Source organism: Zonotrichia albicollis, chromosome 7 (assembly GCF_047830755.1).
Source record: "Zonotrichia albicollis isolate bZonAlb1 chromosome 7, bZonAlb1.hap1, whole genome shotgun sequence".
Lineage (NCBI taxonomy): Eukaryota > Metazoa > Chordata > Aves > Passeriformes > Passerellidae > Zonotrichia > Zonotrichia albicollis.
This window is the reverse complement of record NC_133825.1, coordinates 35,455,822-35,472,403: the sequence shown is the minus strand read 5'-3', so window position 1 is coordinate 35,472,403 and position 16,582 is coordinate 35,455,822. Positions and strand designations below refer to the sequence as shown.

At 35.7% G+C, this 16,582-nt stretch overlaps 1 protein-coding gene across 3 annotated transcripts in view; it reads left to right on the top strand.

The window, feature by feature from the left end:
* The window catches only part of LOC102067061 (uncharacterized), a 21,092-nt gene extending 4,510 nt beyond the window's left edge, over nt 1–16,582 (top strand). For 2 of the 3 annotated variants that reach the window (XM_074545011.1, XM_074545010.1), the window contains 10 exons: nt 2,238–2,313; nt 5,668–5,799; nt 6,667–6,790; nt 9,100–9,160; nt 9,263–9,309; nt 9,751–9,826; nt 10,689–10,790; nt 11,354–12,265; nt 13,055–13,165; nt 14,288–16,582. In XM_074545011.1, coding sequence (XP_074401112.1) covers nt 5,728–5,799; nt 6,667–6,790; nt 9,100–9,160; nt 9,263–9,309; nt 9,751–9,826; nt 10,689–10,790; nt 11,354–12,265; nt 13,055–13,165; nt 14,288–14,600 — 1,818 coding nt within the window. In that variant the 5' untranslated portion in view covers nt 2,238–2,313; nt 5,668–5,727 and the 3' untranslated portion in view covers nt 14,601–16,582. Of the gene's footprint in view, nt 1–2,237; nt 2,314–4,837; nt 5,023–5,667; nt 5,800–6,666; nt 6,791–9,099; nt 9,161–9,262; nt 9,310–9,750; nt 9,827–10,688; nt 10,791–11,353; nt 12,266–13,054; nt 13,166–14,287 lie in introns of all 3 variants that reach the window. The other variant, XM_074545012.1, reaches the window with a different exon arrangement.

The window sequence follows — 16,582 nt, the reverse complement described above, 5'->3', positions numbered from 1 at the left end:
ACAAATGTGAATTTATTTCCATAGCTAATCTTTGGTTCATTTCAATCTGCTGGTTTTATTTTTAGTTCTGCAGCAGTGTGCTGAAATTTCCTTTTTAAATACCATTTTAAAGATAACATGGAACATATACCCTTTATGTTTTTGATGAAAAGTGCTTTCTGCTCATTTTCTACCATAGAGCTGTCAGCAGCTTTTGAGTTTCTTGCTGATTGTGCAGATTTTTTTTTTCTGGGAGGATTGAAATGGCTTTAAATACAAGAGAATAAAACCCCAAGTTTATTAAGGTCTGACAACAAATTGGCTAATCCTGGGGTATTGTTCTGTAAATCCCCTAATATGAAAAAAAGTTCAGAATTTTTACAAAGCCTTTTTTACATTGTTAATGAAAGAAAATAAGATTTTAAAGCCCTTTTTGATACTTTCTTTTTGACTTTTAAATGCTCCTATCTGTAATAATTATGGTTTATTTCCACTCATAGATTTCCAAGAGAAAGCAGGTTAAAACAGCACTGAATTTCTGATTGAAATTGATTAATGTACAATTTACATCTCTTAAATAGGAGTAAATGGAACAGTCTCAGATTTGTTTTCATACTTCACAGCAAGCATAAAGCTACCAGACTCCAGAGTTTACAAACTTAAAAATTCACTTAAGAGGACTTATCCTGCAAAAAAATTAGAATTTAGTAAAAGGTTTTATTTGAAACAGCTTTTAGGGATCTCATCTCTAGCTTGCCCTTACACTTTCTCTCCTTGTGTCTGTCTTCTACAGAGCAGCTCTTTGCAGCAGCTTTCCTGAGGAGTTGTGGTTACTCCTGTGTCACTTCATTTGTTGTCCATTAAACTGAGCACTTGTGTGTCTGCACTGTGAGCCTTCATCTGTTCTTTGCCTCACGATGAAGGTTACAGAGAGAAGTTAGTGCTGAAGACATGGCTGTAGGAGATTGTTATGTGGTTTGTTAATATCAAATACACTTCAGTCACCCTGCTTTGTGTTTCCTTTGTCACTTCCAAGCATCTCTGAATGGTGATGTTGTTATTTATATAACATGACAAACATAATTACAGATATTTCATTGAGAATTTTTCCAGCCAACTTCTAGTTTTTATGGTCCAATACAGGATTTGTGAACAAAGCAAAGTAGTCAGTGGTTAGAATATTTTAAAATTAAATACTTTGTTTATTTCATTAAATGTTGTAGCTTTATGAACATCAGAAAGGAATCTAGAAGCTGTTGGATGCTCTCTTGAAAGAGAGAGATTAATTTAAGCATTATTTCAGAAAATTGCAAGGGAGCGGACAACAGCGTTAAAGAATCTCGTGGAAATGTTTTGTATTTTAATAGTTGAGGCATTAGCCAAAAATGCAAAAAGTCTGTGTAGATTTTAAGTCATCCAGCTGCACCTTGTTAGGTTATAGAGACAACTTGCAAAAGAAGAAATAATAGTTCTGAGTTTAGAAAGTAAACCTCTTTGAAGGTAAAATTGATCTGCTGATTAACTTGTTTTCCTCTTCAGATAATGCTTTTCATCCTTTTTTAAAAATTGAAATCTCTGAAATATTATATATGGAGAGCTTTCTCAGCACAGTGCAGAACTTGTGCATACCAGCTCTTTGTGGTTTTGGAATTACAGGTGTTTTGAGTGTTGTAACAAGTCTTCTTATTGGTGATTTGTGATAGGTTTTGTTGTGATGGAATAGTCTCGCTATTTTTCAAAATGGTGAGAGAAAGTTCAATCAAGAGTGTTTCTTTGAAAAAGAAGCATATTAAAAAGGAAACCTTTTTGGAAAATACTGATTATCTGTATTGTTAATGAAAGTAAACTTTGCATTTCATTGTTAATTAAATGATTGATGTGTGCCTATGGCAACTTTTTTAAGGTGTTTGATTCAGTCAGGTTGAAAAATGCCCACCAACTACAACAAACATTTTTACCTGTTGAACTTTACACATCTGCTTTGCCTTATATTGGTGCTACGTGTTTGTATATGTTATTTTGCCATTTTGAGGAGAGGAATTTCCGGGAAGTTGAAGAAGAAGGAAGGAAAAAGACTCTTTTCAAGCGTCCTGATGATACTTTGAAACTGCTTCATGGAATTATTGCAAATCTGGGGACCTAATTATACTTTATGATAGCAGCAATTTTTATGTGCTTTGTGCTGCGGGTGTCCTCTGTTGAATCATGCAACTTGAAAATCTTTAAAATGTAATATTTCAATATTTCTTTCCTTCCAGATGGCGGAGTTTGACACCAGTTGGACAGCCTATTCCAGGAACGAGATTTATTGCATTCAAAGTACCTTTAAAAGGGGTATGTATAAAAGTAACTGCAAATTGGCTGTATTAGATAAACTGCAAAAGCAATAAAAAATAGCATGACTATACATGCAAATTTCAAGAAAATTTTTAAAAAAGTAATTTATTCAGATTTAAGCCTTTCAACCATCTGGCTTTTAAAAAGAATATTCTATTTTTTTTATTATCTTTCTTTATTTCTGATGTTACTCTTTTTATTTATCTTTTAAAAATAATCAAGCTTCTAAATCAATCAGCCTGCTTCATTTGATCACTATTAAGTGCCTGAATTCATAATCTTATTAAATATCTTTTCATGGCTGCTTTAAGAAAATCATATGGAAGAGTTTATGATATGAATAACAGTCTAGGCAATGTAAGCCAAAGTGTAATTTTATGGAAATTAAGCACTCATTGAAGGATACCAGCCACTGCAGAACTTGTAAAACTATAGATCCAAATTGGCAATTTCATAAGCAAAAAGCTTCAGTGAATCTGGTGGGAATGTATTATAGCTAAAAAAAGAAGTCTTCCTAGATTTCTCCTATTTTACTAATTAATTAGTTTATGAAGTACTTTTATTAGTATTGCCTTTAGAGTCTTGCTAGCTTGAAGTGCCATCCTAAGCTATTAAATACACTGAGTTAAATCTTTAAATTCTTTGTTTCTACAATATGTGGAGGTTGTGTTGTAGAGACTGTTCAGTTCTTTAGTGCCTAGGCCTTTTTGGAGGCATAGGGCAAATTAGTGTTAATTTTTACAGAAGGGCAAATAGGACAAGTGCAGCATAAATTGACTTCTACAAGTCCTTGCTTTAGATACAGAGAAAATAAATGTTTCCAAGCACTTTTAAAGTACAGTGGTCTGACATAACTCTAGCAGTTAAAGGGAAGTGTTCTGTCCAAGCTTTTGTCTTCAGATTGCTCTCTAGTATCCATACACAAAAATTTTGGTTCTTTGGGTATATTACTACCCATTATGTTTTCAGTCACCGTTCAGTTCAGTTTTATTAGGAATGACTGAAGTGAAATGCAGGATTTGCTTCCTGCAGCTGCCTTTACAGCTTTAGGATGATGGTTTGGTTCCTTGGACACCAAGGATCTCATACTTAACATGTCATGTTCTCCAAGATGTGGATGGATTGTACAGCAGTTGTGTGATTTTCCACCAAGACTGCCAGTCAGCAAATCAAGCTGTGAATATAAAATCCAGTAGAGTTATAATTGGCTTCTTTACTCTTGTCACAAGGAGCACTCCACATCAGCCTGTTACTCATTTCCTGTCCTACTGATCTCACTGGGGCGTAGATCTCTGTTCTGGGAAGCTGTCTTGGCCAGACATAAAGTCTGGTACCCAGGGATGCAAAATCTGTAACATTTCTGTCCCTTCAGCTTGTTCAGTTTCAACTATGCAAGACAGAGAAATGACAAGTCTGCCAGAGACTGTGCTTGAAGGCCACAGAGTTTGTGGCAGAACACACATAAAAAGTGTGACTGGCTTTGCAGAGGTGGTCAGTAAATCTGTCTGAAGATGCTGAAGACCTGATTGGTTGTAGTTTGTTGGAAGTCCTATTATTTATTAAATTGGTGGAACAGACCTCTTAAATATGCAGCAGTTTGCTTCTTTGCTGTGTATTAGGAACTTGATTGGTGATTTCTTCCAAAGGGAGACAACATATTTTCTTTCAGTATTTGAAGATACAGGGTTGTCATCTTAGAAGATGTGCTGTCAGTAAAGATCATGTGTTTACTTGGAAGGATTTTCTGTCTTTCCTTTCACATCACCATTATAATGCTAGCAGTAACTTGTAGTGTAGTAAGAATTGGGCAAGTTCTTTTCCATGCCATTAGGAGGATTTTTAGAATTGGTTCAGATTTCCCACAGCCCTATTAAGCACCTAAACTACTGAATAGTCAGCAAGAGTTTTTCAGAAAATTCCAGAGCCTTTCGAAACATAGTGTTTCATAACACATATAACTGTCTACTCAATCAGTATGTTTGGAGATAGCTTATTTTTGTAAATTACATTCCTCCTCAGTTTCTGTCATGTCATGTAGTAAAAATTCTTTAATATTCTACCATAGACCTTTTGCAGATTCACCTTTGTCACCTCAAAGTTGTTAATTCAGTTTCAGATTAGACTAAGAGTCACTGCTGAGTAGCAGTGACATAACTGACTCATATTCATTTTGTTTAAATTTCTACAACATCCACTTTTTTCAGCAATGCACTGTCTGAAATACATAGGACTGAATACTTTATTACTTCCTTTCTGTCCTCCTCCTCCTTTTCAGCTCAAGCTTCCTAATCACATACCAGCTTTGATATGACTGCCCTGCTGTTTATTCTTTACTTCAGTTTCCTGTCTCTATTTCCAGACTCAAGTTCTTGCTAGCATTTTACATTGGAATCTGTACAGTCAAAACAAGGAATGGTTAGTTACCCTATAGCATCTGTGGTTCTAAGAAGTATGTGGTCTGTGGCTGCCTTCCTTTCCAATAGTTCTGAGTCCAGTCTGCTTGAATTTCTTGTTGACAAAGGAACTGACAGGTGGTTGAGGCTGCTGCATCTTTTGCCACTGTCTTTATTGGTTCTGGCTGAGCCTGTGTCAAAAGGCTCTCACAATGGACAAGTGCACTGTTCAGAGAAAATCCAGTCTTGAGTATATGAGCCATTTTCATACCTAAAGTGAAGAACACATTTCAAAAACCACAGCTACAATAGGGTGAGTAAACATTTTTCTCACTGTTTGTCAAATGAAATGAATTATTCATTATCCACCAACACACAGCTTTCTTAGTCACGATATTTGGTCTTGCTTAATATTCCCCAGTGCTAAATGATATGCAAGTACACTCTGTCAAGAGATGAAGGAGGGATAAAAATGTCTGCACAACATTTGTGGGAAGAAAGTTAAACCTTTAGAAATGAACTCTTGTATCACAATTTCTTATGTTTTATATGAAATACACTTCTAGTTTTGAGTTACTGTGCAGGACAAAATTTGGGAGAAGTAGATTGTAGTGCTTTGCTTTTTGGTGTGTTTAGTTATATAAAAATCAATATATACATGCTGCAGTTTCCAGAATTTTTGTGTCTGTCAAGCTATAGCTAATTTTAATAATGTTTGTTACACTGTACAAGCAGAAATGCTCACATTGCCTTGCATTTTCATCTAAATAGGAATACATACATTTTTGCATTCTTTTTGGTTCCTCTTACCTGTATAATACATGGATGTGGTTCTGATAATTAAACACTCTCTTTTAAATATTGATGTTTCCTACTACTAATTAAAACAGCTGGATATTACAAATGTCTTACTATTAGAATGTAAAAAGAATATGTTTCTTTTCCATTTTCTTTTTAGGCAATTAACCAGAGGCTTACCCCAACCCAGAAATTTACACCAAAAGACTTAATTGCTGCAATGAAAGCCCTAAATGTGGAGCTTGGATTAATTATTGATTTAACATACACCACACGATACTATGAAGTCAAGGTAACAAAAGCCTAACAAAAATGTAAAATAGTTTCTGCAACTTTTGTTTTAAAGTGTTTATACATTTTCTTATCTAGAATTGGGATAGACAAGCTATCTAGACTACTTTTATGTCTCCAATAGAAAATAAATGTTTTATCACAGAGGGAATAGCTCATTCTCCCAGCTAGTTGCATTTATGGCTGATTAGGATTATGGTAACTCAGTAATGGATGAAGATTTCAGTGCCAGGCACTGCACAAAAAGTGCAGAAGGGTTGTATCCTGTGTCCTGAAGATATTCTCATTTATTCCTAGGTGGTTCTTTTTACTCATCCTCAGTGAAATCCACTTAAGAAGGTGTACATTTTTAAACTACTTTATCAATTTAAAAGTTTTGCCTGGATGGTTCAAACAATTGTGATTAATCAGCCTCCTGTTGAAAAGGAGAATAAATGACATTGTTATATCAGAATGCAAATCTTTGTATGCACATGGGCTCTAGGCATTAAGGGAGTGAATTTGTGAGTGTGTACATGGTTGTGGGTAGGAGGGACAAATACTGCTAATGATTGAAAAATGGGTTCGAATGGAATGCCAAGAAACTACTCACTACTCCCTTAGTTAATGTGCAGCCTTATTAGCAGGGATAAATAAATCTTATGTGGAAACTGTTCCTTGTCTGACATGGTCTTTAATGTAGAAATGTTAGTGGTAGTTTCTGAGAGTTTATTTCTATAAAATTGTGTCAAGATTGTTTTCAGTTCCTATTCAGGATTTGAACAACTGGTTTACATTGTCATTATGTTAGATACTGCTTAAGGTTTCTCATTGTTGCAAGACTTCAGTATTTTTTACCATTGCTTTTTTCTTTTTTTTTTTTTGTTAGGATTTACCTAAAAGTGTGCAGTATAAAAAACTTTACACTGTTGGACTGGAAGTCCCTGATAATGCTACTATCCTACAGTTCAAAAAGTGGGTCAGAAAATTCCTTTGGGAAAATGCAGGAAATGGTAAATATCAGCATCCTGTGCTGTAAAAAACCTCACCAAAATTTTATTTCAGTACTAACCATGTCATTTACGAGTTTCAATATTCAATAAAATGTATGACACCAGGGAACTCGGGCTTGGGCTTTTTGCAGCACTTTCCACTTCATTATCATGATAAGATCCATTGTGCAAACCTCTGTGTATCTTTTTTTTCAATCAAAACATGTTTTTTTCAAAAATGACTGGTAACTTAAATGTGCTTCCTCATACTGTTACATTTGTGTTATGTGTCAAAGTAACTGCAGCAAGGCCTTCCTCTGTGTGACCCAAGTGTTCACCATCAGCTGAGTGAGTGTTGGAGCTGCCAGCCCTTGGTGGGTGTTTGAAGTAGCCCTGGCTCTCTGATGGCACTGGGCACATCTGTGTAAGCAGCTTCAGTCCATTGAGTCTGATGTAGTGTTCTGTGCCTTAGGAGTCCATTATTGCCCTCAGATCTGAGCAGTGCTTGAAAATCTGATTACAGACCCCGTGTCGGTGTTTCCACAGTGTGGCTGTGCTGCTGTTTCAGTGTCTGTGCTACAGGACAGTTCTTGGCCGAGATTAGATAAGGTGCTTTTTGTGAAAATAATTCAGTGTGTGTTTTGCCACAGTGTGTTTGTAGCTTTAAGCTTCCCACTCCTTTTGGTAGTGAGCAGATCAGGCAGATTTTACCTGTTTGTTAATCCAATAATGGTGGACCATTCTTTCACGCCTTTTTGTGATGTTTGCTGTGGTTCCTTTAGCATTCTCTTTGAGAAAGCAGAGATATTAACTGCCCAAGTGCATACAGTTTTTACTGCAAAGCATAACCAGGACCTTCCTGTAGCTGATCAGTTGTTTTGTGAAAAAGTTCTGACCTTAATTTCAGACATAAGAGCCTGAATTAGAACTACTGGGAAGATGGAAAAGTATAAGAAAAAGCCTTTGTCCTTGCTCAGGAAGTTAGTTCTTCCTTTGCTCTTTTTTGGCTTAAGGAAATTAGCTGGTGATTATTAGTTTTCTTTTGGTTTGGATCTAGTGCATTTTTGTGTGATAAAGAATAGTGTGTATCTGAATCTGATCTTGAGAGAAGCAATTCTTGATTTGTTACTGGATGTTGACATGCAGTTATAGCTTGTAAGGGCATTTTGGCAGAGCTTATCTAACTTCTGACTTGAGAGAACTTTCCTCCTTGCAATTTGGCCTCTGTTTTAGATAATCCCTAAAATATCTCAGAATTCCTTTTACAAATACTTTTTAAGAAGGTGGTTCTTTTTTAGTGTTTGAGTTGTTAGGACATCAACTTGGAATGAGCTTCTGTGGCAATTAGACTGTCGTGATCTGTGGCAAACACATTTTCTCTCAGTTATATTTTATGTCATTCAAAAGTTTATCAATGTCCTGTTTCAAAGACCATCTGTCACTACTGTCTCTGCCAAAACTCTGTTCTTCTGATGATGATCATTTTTCTTCAAAAATCTAGCCTAAAACTTAATCAGTTATGCATTTATTCTTCTACCAGCTTTGCCCTTTATTGTTGTTCTCTGTCCCCACTATGACATTCACTATCTCAGATTTGGTTTTACAGACTAAGACAAGCTTCCTTCTTTTATGACCAACATAGTAGCCCTTTCTATATATATATTTTTTTAAACTTGTTTGTTTTTCATTACATTTCAATATGAATATAAATAGTCTGGATGGGGTTTTACCAGTGCCTTGCATGACTGTATTAGAGTTTCCCTCTTTCTCTCATTTGAAACACTCTGGCAATACTAAGTTATTCTGCTTTTTAGCCTTTGGCCAATAATCTTTTTTTTAAATATTTCTGTAGAGATTACTGATCCTTTTTTCCTCCATGTATTTTGCTCCTAAGCTTTTCATACTTTCAGGTGCATTATGTGTAAGCTAAGTTCCTCAGTTCTACATTTGCTTGTTGAGATTTGCTTTCAAACCTGTATTTTATTCTTTTTCTCCTGTTCCTGCAATGGCTGAGGTTAGGTGCTTTACCTGCCATCACTCTCTTTTTTTCTACATTCTGCAGAGTGAATCTCAGCCATCACAGGTTTGGAGGTAGTGAGCTAACAGCTGCTAGAGATCCAGCATGGAGAGGACATGTGTCTTGTCTGGACGGGTCTCTTGTTTTACAGGCATGACAGTAGAATTTGTAAATAGCAAGCATTGTTTATTATTACTTTGCTAGAAAAGCAGAGGTTTGGTTTTTTTTTTTTTTGTAAAAAAAAAAAAAGTTGTGCTAGCTTTCTATTAATTTTGCTTTCTGGACTATTAAAGACTCTTTCCTTTTTTGACAGAGAAGCTCATTGGTGTGCACTGTACTAACGGAATTAATAGAACTGGCTATCTTATATGTAGGTAAGGCTGTATGAAAGCAGAAATTATTCTTCACATAAAGCAGCATCCTTATATTGCTCTCTATTCCCTTTGGGACAATAACATAGTCATGCTTTTCTTCAGGTACCTTATAGATGTTGAAGGCTGGGATCCAGAGGCAGCAATTCAGGGTAGGTATATATTTTGAACTAAGGCACATGTCAGGTTGTACTTCACAATTACTAAAAACTCACAAATACAACAATTCTATTTTAGTATCTTTTCAGCAATTGCATGTGCTGACTTATATAGAAGATTTTATAGCCAACTGTTGATTCTATTCCAGGCAGGACTTGAGCAATAGCAGATTGACAGCATAGGGGGAGTATGTTTTAGCTGCTTAAATTTTTTATTTTTACTTTAAAGAGTTTTCACTCATAGTTTGTTACCACTACTAGTTTCAGGGGTCTTTTTAAAAAGTGCTGCAATGAAGCCAGCTTGCTGAAATATTTAATACCAAGTTAGAATTGTTTCAAATTCAGCATCTCATGTGGAACAGAAACTTGCCTTTCACATTTTTGTGGCTCAGTTTGACCACATTTCATGAGACTGTATTTTTTTCTTTTCTCTAGCTTTTGGTGATGCCAGAGGTCACCGTATGGATGGCCTTGTGTATCTCACTGATCTCAGGACGCAGCCCATGCGAAGGTGAGCAAAAGCTTTTAGTTGTGTGCTGAAGATCTTCCAGTATGTCTCCTGGCATTTTTAAAAGTTCATTTCCAGTCCTAAGCCAAAATTACTCCTCTCCTAAACCACTAATATGAAACTACACATAGATGTTTTTTGTGTATTGTCAGATGAAGAACATGAAGTTATTCAGTGTACTTTGTTCATCTTTCCAGTGTATATGGTTTGAAAGATTGTTTTTAATCTGACAGCTACTACTGAACATTGTTGTGCTTTTATCATACAGTGACAAGTGTATGATGTACTGAGTCTGTATTCTCTCAGAAGCTGAAAGGAGCCACTGCAAAGGTGTCTTTGTAAGCTCTGTCATCAGTCTGCTGTTGTTGGCACTGTAGAACAAGATATTACAAAAAAAAAAGTAGAACAGTTTTAAGAATAAAAAATATAGGAAAGTGGAACATTGTTCTTGTCCCCTCTTTTCACAGTAGTTGTATTTCTGATGTTTCAGAACATTATGTTTATCATCGTCTCCTAAGAGCAGCCAACTTTTAATGTCTTCTTAAAGTATTTGTGCCAATGATGCCTTGTAGCAGTAAATGAATTTTAAAATTATTACCTGAGTGATTTGCTTCTTTTCCAATTAATTGAAGGTCCTTTGTTTTGCTCTTATTGTTGTTTCATAGTCTGTGCAAGATTAAGTTGGAGTCATGTCAGATTTTTAAAATAAATTTACAAGATTAATATTTTCAGAGGTATCTGGAGATTTTACTTAACATAAAATTTCTGTCATTCAGAATGAAGAATTTTATGGGAGTGGGTTTTTTCTCTGTCAGTAGTATGCTTTAAAAAGGAAGCTTATGTGAGATTTTTTTTCCCCCCTTAGTAACCTTGGAATGGATGTATGGGATGCAGATGAAGATATTATCCCACCACCACATGCAATGGAAGGATCTGTAGAGCGGTTCCCAAATGAAGATTTTCACGGGTAATGGGCTGAAAAATGGAATTCAAAACAAAACAAAAAAACAACCAACCAAAACCAACCAACCAACCAAAAAAAAAGACAAAAACCACAAAAGAATTGTTTCTTATTGAAAATACCATAGATACTCGAAAGAGATTTTATTAATATAGCCTGTCCATGTAAAATGTATTTACAGAATTTGACAAAACAGCAAGAAGATACGGGTAAGAAAGGGAATGTATGCTATTAGAAGTCTGTAAGTAATTAGTTCACTTAGGAAAATGCAGTTTTACTTAGCCTGTCATTCTTCATTGTTCTACAATAATCTGCAGTTATTTTTAATTAATTTTGAATCACTGGTTTTGCCTGTTTAACAAGTACTGTAGAGTTAAAACTGAATGTTTGTCACAGCTTCTGCTTTTACACTGAAGGTTTTATAATCTTATATACAGTTTGGATTATTATTAATTTTGATACCTTAATATTTGATTAAGGTCTTCCATATAAATTCTTGGTTAAAAATGAATTGTTTTCATTAATGACTTGTAGCACTTTGAAGTATGATATTCAATGCTTCTTAACAGGCCTGGGAAAAGATTAAGAATTTATGATGACCACTCTCACAATGATTTGCAAGGACAGATGCAGCTGCGAGATTTTGACTTCGTTAATAAGGGGCCTGGCCAAAGACGAAGGCCATTTCATGACCATCAAACTCAGGATGAATTAAGAGCATCAGTGCAGATGAGAAATTGGGACTACAACAGGGGACCAGAACAAAGAGCCTTTTCTGATCACCAGTTTTATGATGATTATCAAGAAGACACGCAGCTGAAGGACCTGGACTTCAGCAGCAAGGGACATGGACAGAGTTTGAGACCTTTCCATGGGCACCAGTTCCATGATGATTTGCAAGCAGACAGGCAGTCTTTTGACTTCAACAGAGGACGGGAGCAGAGGCAGAGATCCTTTTCTGACCATCCATCTCCTAATGATTTCCAGGAAGACAGGCAGTCAAAGGATTTTGATTTCGGTGGCAGGGGCCGTGGCCAGAGGCGAAAACTGTTCCGTGACCACCAATCTCATGATGAATTTCAGACTCAAATGCAGTTAAAAGAATTGGATTCTGCCAGTAGAGGTCCTGGCCAAAGACTAAGATCCTTCCATGACTACGAGTCACATGATGCCTTGCAGTCACAGATGCAATTGGGAGATTTTGAATTTGTTAAGAGGGGTCGTGGGCAGAGGTCGAGACCTTTCAATGATCACCAGCCTCGTAATGACTTAAAAACAGAGATGCAGCTGAAAGATTATGATAATAAAGGTCCTGGACAAAGGTGCAGACCTTTTCATGACCCTCAGCCTTATGATGGCTTACAGGAACAGACTCAATCAAAAGATTTTGATTATGGTAATAAAGGGCACGGACAAAGGCCAAGACCTTTTCATGATCATCCAGGCCACAATGACTTGCCACGTGAATGGTGTTCAGACAGGTAAGGCATCCTTGAGCTGTACGAACAGAAATGGAGAATAAAAGTGTAAACCTCAGCAGTTTTAACTCAAATGAAGTAATTTTTAAAATAATTTTTAAAAAAATCAATCATCCTTTTTCTATATAAATGATCAGTTCATTAACTTTTCTTGTTTTGACTTACTTGACTTAGGGTTTGATACAAGCTGGAGTGTTGCAGCTTCAAAAGCCAGTGTTTCCTTAATTAGAAGGTTGTGCGTCTTTAAAATTTGTGTTTCCTTTGCCTTTTCGTCAGCTTGAAACAAAACTCTTGTCCCACTTTTTTTTGTACAGAAACTTATGCTTAAAAAGAAGTCCTCTGGGCAAAAGAGGATATGAAATTTTATTTATGCCTTCAGCCAAACACAGATAAACAGGAGTGCTACAAGGAAGTTTGATTTGCCTTTGTTTATCCCATGAGTTAATAATTTGTTAGAAATCTGCTTCAGAACTTGCATTATATTCTCATAGATACATACATCACTTACTAATAAACCTATAGGGTTCTGACATATTTCAAAATACTTTTAATATTGCAGAATGTGTTTCAGATTCATTAGACTAGTTAAATTTGATTTGTTTCATTGTACAGCTAAAACAGAGAAGGTTATTACAGTGAAGCATATGATTTTGAGGTATTAAATTAATACAGTTATTTCAATTTTTATTAAGTAATCTATTTTAAAAGAAGTATTTTATTTCATTTGATGTGTATTTTTCCCCAAATCTTACAACTGTCTTCTTAACAGGCAATTCTTTTGGTTATTTGCAGAAATCAGTCCTTTCCTTCCCATGAAAATGTACCACAAACTCATTTCTCCTCGTCTCCTTCACTTCACAGAGATTACGGGTCTGATAATGATGACTTTAACAGAAATTACAGGTAAGTGTCAGACATTGTTTTCTGACTTACCTTGGTAGTATTACTCCCCCTGTTTCCAGCTCAGAAATACAAATTAACTGCACAGTGTAAAAATCTGTGTTAATATTTTTGCTTAAATGCAGTTTAACCCATTGGATCTGAGCAAATTAATGTGACTAATTTTTCCATTGATACTGAGTTTTGAGTGTTATTATTGTGTGGATCTCTGACATAATCATTGACATGGCAAGCACAGTTCAAGCTAATGAAGTACATAATATGAAAATGGTGTGTCAGTGAGCAGAAGAGCAAAGGACAGATGCTATATTTAACTCAAGTGCTGTGTACAGTGAGCTAAGGAGTTTTACTGTGCAGGAGGGGCAGGCACTGAACTGGGTTGCCCAGAGCCATTGTCCCACATCCTTTAAGAATGGACATAGCCCCTGTACAAACTCATCTAATGAGACTTAGTTTGAGTGACCCTGGCTGCTTCTAGAGATCCTTTCCAGTCTGAGTGAATCTATGGTTCAGTAAGGGAGAAGATTTTAAAATTTTAAAGATTATTTTGAATTGGCTTTATATACCACTTACTTTACCAAGCAAGGAAGGTATTTAGAGTAAAGAGAATTGAAATATAAATATAAATATATATATATACAGTATCTGCATTTTTAGAGCATTCCATGTGTATTTTATAGGAGAGTGAGTCTTCTATTGCAGAAAAATTAATAATTAAAATATTTTCCAAAATACATCATTGCCTGTTGAGGCTGTGTACTAGAGAGCTATTGTTACATATTGTACACAAAAATGAAAACACAAACTTAGGAAAAAAAGTCCCCTAAGTAAAGATATTCTCAGTAAACCAGTAATTTTAATTGTAAACAGCACTTGAAACAAAACTTCATCTAGTAGAATTACTTACTGTAAAGAGCTGTAATTTTAATCACTAGAATTGGAACGTTAATACAAACAAGTTTGCAATATCCACAGAGAGGATTTTAATTTCAGGGGTTAAAAATGAGAATGAGGGTTTGAATTGTTCTTTCAGTGTTAGACACAGTTCATTTCTAGTGGTGGCCCTCAGCAATAAATCAACTGCTTTATTTCTATGAATTTCACTGTTGATATTTGTTCTTGCAGTAATCGACCACATTGTCCTGAAGACAACAGGAGAGTGCATCCCTCAGAGGAATTTCATAGAGGGAAAAACAGATTTGCACCATACTCTTCACGAACAATGCACCCATCTTCATCCATACACCAAGAAGATAGTTCAGTAGACTATGAAAGAAAGCATTTTCAGGGAGAAACTACCAGAAGCATGGAACAAAATAAAAGATTACCAGTTGTAACAGTTGATTACAATTATGGTCTGCCACTAGACTATGGACCTGAAGAGGATGAGAGATCCCATTATGATTTACCACCAAGAGACCACTACAACTGGAACTGAATAAAAAGGACAGTGTTTGCTCAGCTTAGAATTGCTTTCACCCATTTTATTTTGTATGTGGACCAATTTTTTTTAAAGCAAAATAGTTAAATGAAAATTTCAGTAGTAAAGTACAGGTCTCTATTGTAAGATTAGCTTCTCCTGATATTTGGGTCTTTAAATTTATTAGGCTGTATTTGTTAAGTGTCATTGGAGACAGTGTCTCTGTACACATGGAATTAAAGCAGTCCTTCCTTTTAGTAAAATTGCAACCCTGAAAGAAACAAACCCTTAAAACAAACAACTTTCTGAGTGATTGTGTTTGTTTTTTGTTTTACAGTTCTTTAAAATATATGTGATTTCCAGATGCGTAATAAAACACTGCACTATCAGGTAGACTAGCATTGCAAGTATAGGGAAAATACTTAGAAATGAATGAAGCCAGGTTATGTACAGTTTTGAAAACAGAACTTTGAATTACTGCTAAAAGTCACTGCAGCACCACAGTTTACTTCCATATTATCTGTACCATCCACTGAACTGACCTAGTTGCATTCTTTTCATAGCAGAACTTTTCCCAGATTGCTAAGAATATGTAAACAATTGGAATTTGAATATTCTAAATGTCAAACTTGCTTTTCAGTAATTGGAATATTTCATCCTGATTGTGTATTTTTTCCTGATCCCTTAGGTTATCTATGTTTCAGAATAGCCCACTGCAGGTAAATGTCACCAGTTTCTCAGCAAGAAACCCTAAGGAAGGTAGGTCATGTCTGTCCCCTTCACTGTCTCGACTGGCCAAGGACACTGGTGCCCCTGTACTGGCACCTCCTTGTTTGTCAGTCACATCTGCCCCACTCCTCAGTTCTGTTGTTTACTAGTTTCTTCTTGCAGCAGAGCAATGTAATCAGAACAGCAAACTTATTTCTTCAGTTGAGCTCCTTCTAAGGGTCATGCATTGAGCAGTCTCCTGAACTGCCTGTGGCTCTCACAAAGGCAGTGCAACAAACAGTAACTGAATTTATGCCAGCAGCTGCCCAGCAGCACCTAGAACTCCTGCTATGGATAAAGAAATCATTCCCTAGGATGAAAAACAGTGTTACTATTACACTTAGGTAAATTGAAATACCTACAGCTTTCATTACTGTTACATTTTAACAAAGTAATACTTGAAAAGGCATCACAATAAATAAGGATAAAGGTGGAACATTATATTAAACAATTCTATGCAGGCTACTTAGGTCATACAGTTAAGACTGCCTTAAAAGCAAAGCTTTAAAGCATCAAGCAAGAGAGCAAGAGGGTCTAGGTATACTCTAGAAAACTGGGAAAAAAAAGTGTTTGTACCAAAACTCAGAAAAGTTTTTTTTGGCTTTCAATGACAGCATAAAACCCAGATTTCTGAATTTGTGGTTCTGTACTAAATAAGAACTAGATTGGAGTATCTTGTAACTCCTGTTGTTTGGTAACACATGCAAACAGTTCCCCTAGTCAAAGGACTCCATGGGTATAAATTCATACTGCAAATGCTTCATTGCCTGTGCAACTGGTAGAACAACTTTGGCTTTGTTCATTGTACAGAGTAAATAGTTTTCTTATTTTCACAGCAGCTTTGTATTTCCCATTAAATTGTATTTGCCATCAAATCTGATGGTGAGCTCCATTCATGTGGTCTCAGGAATGAAGCCCTGACTATATAAACCAGTTGTGGAACTGAATACTAAAAGTCATGAAAAGGCATTTGTTCCTTCACTTGGCTTTCTTTTTTTTTTTTTTTTTAACTTGAGCTGTAAGATGAGAATCTTTATCTACACTTCTTTATTTGCAAGCAAGATCTGCAACATGGGCTACTATAGATCCTTTTAAAAAATCAACAAAAAACACCCTTCCTGGCATTTTCCAGCAGGGACTCAAGAATTACAGAGTGATATTATAAGCATTTGTTTGAGGTTTTTTCCTACTATGTATGCAGTATTCATAAAGTGAATAAAGAGCAGAAAACA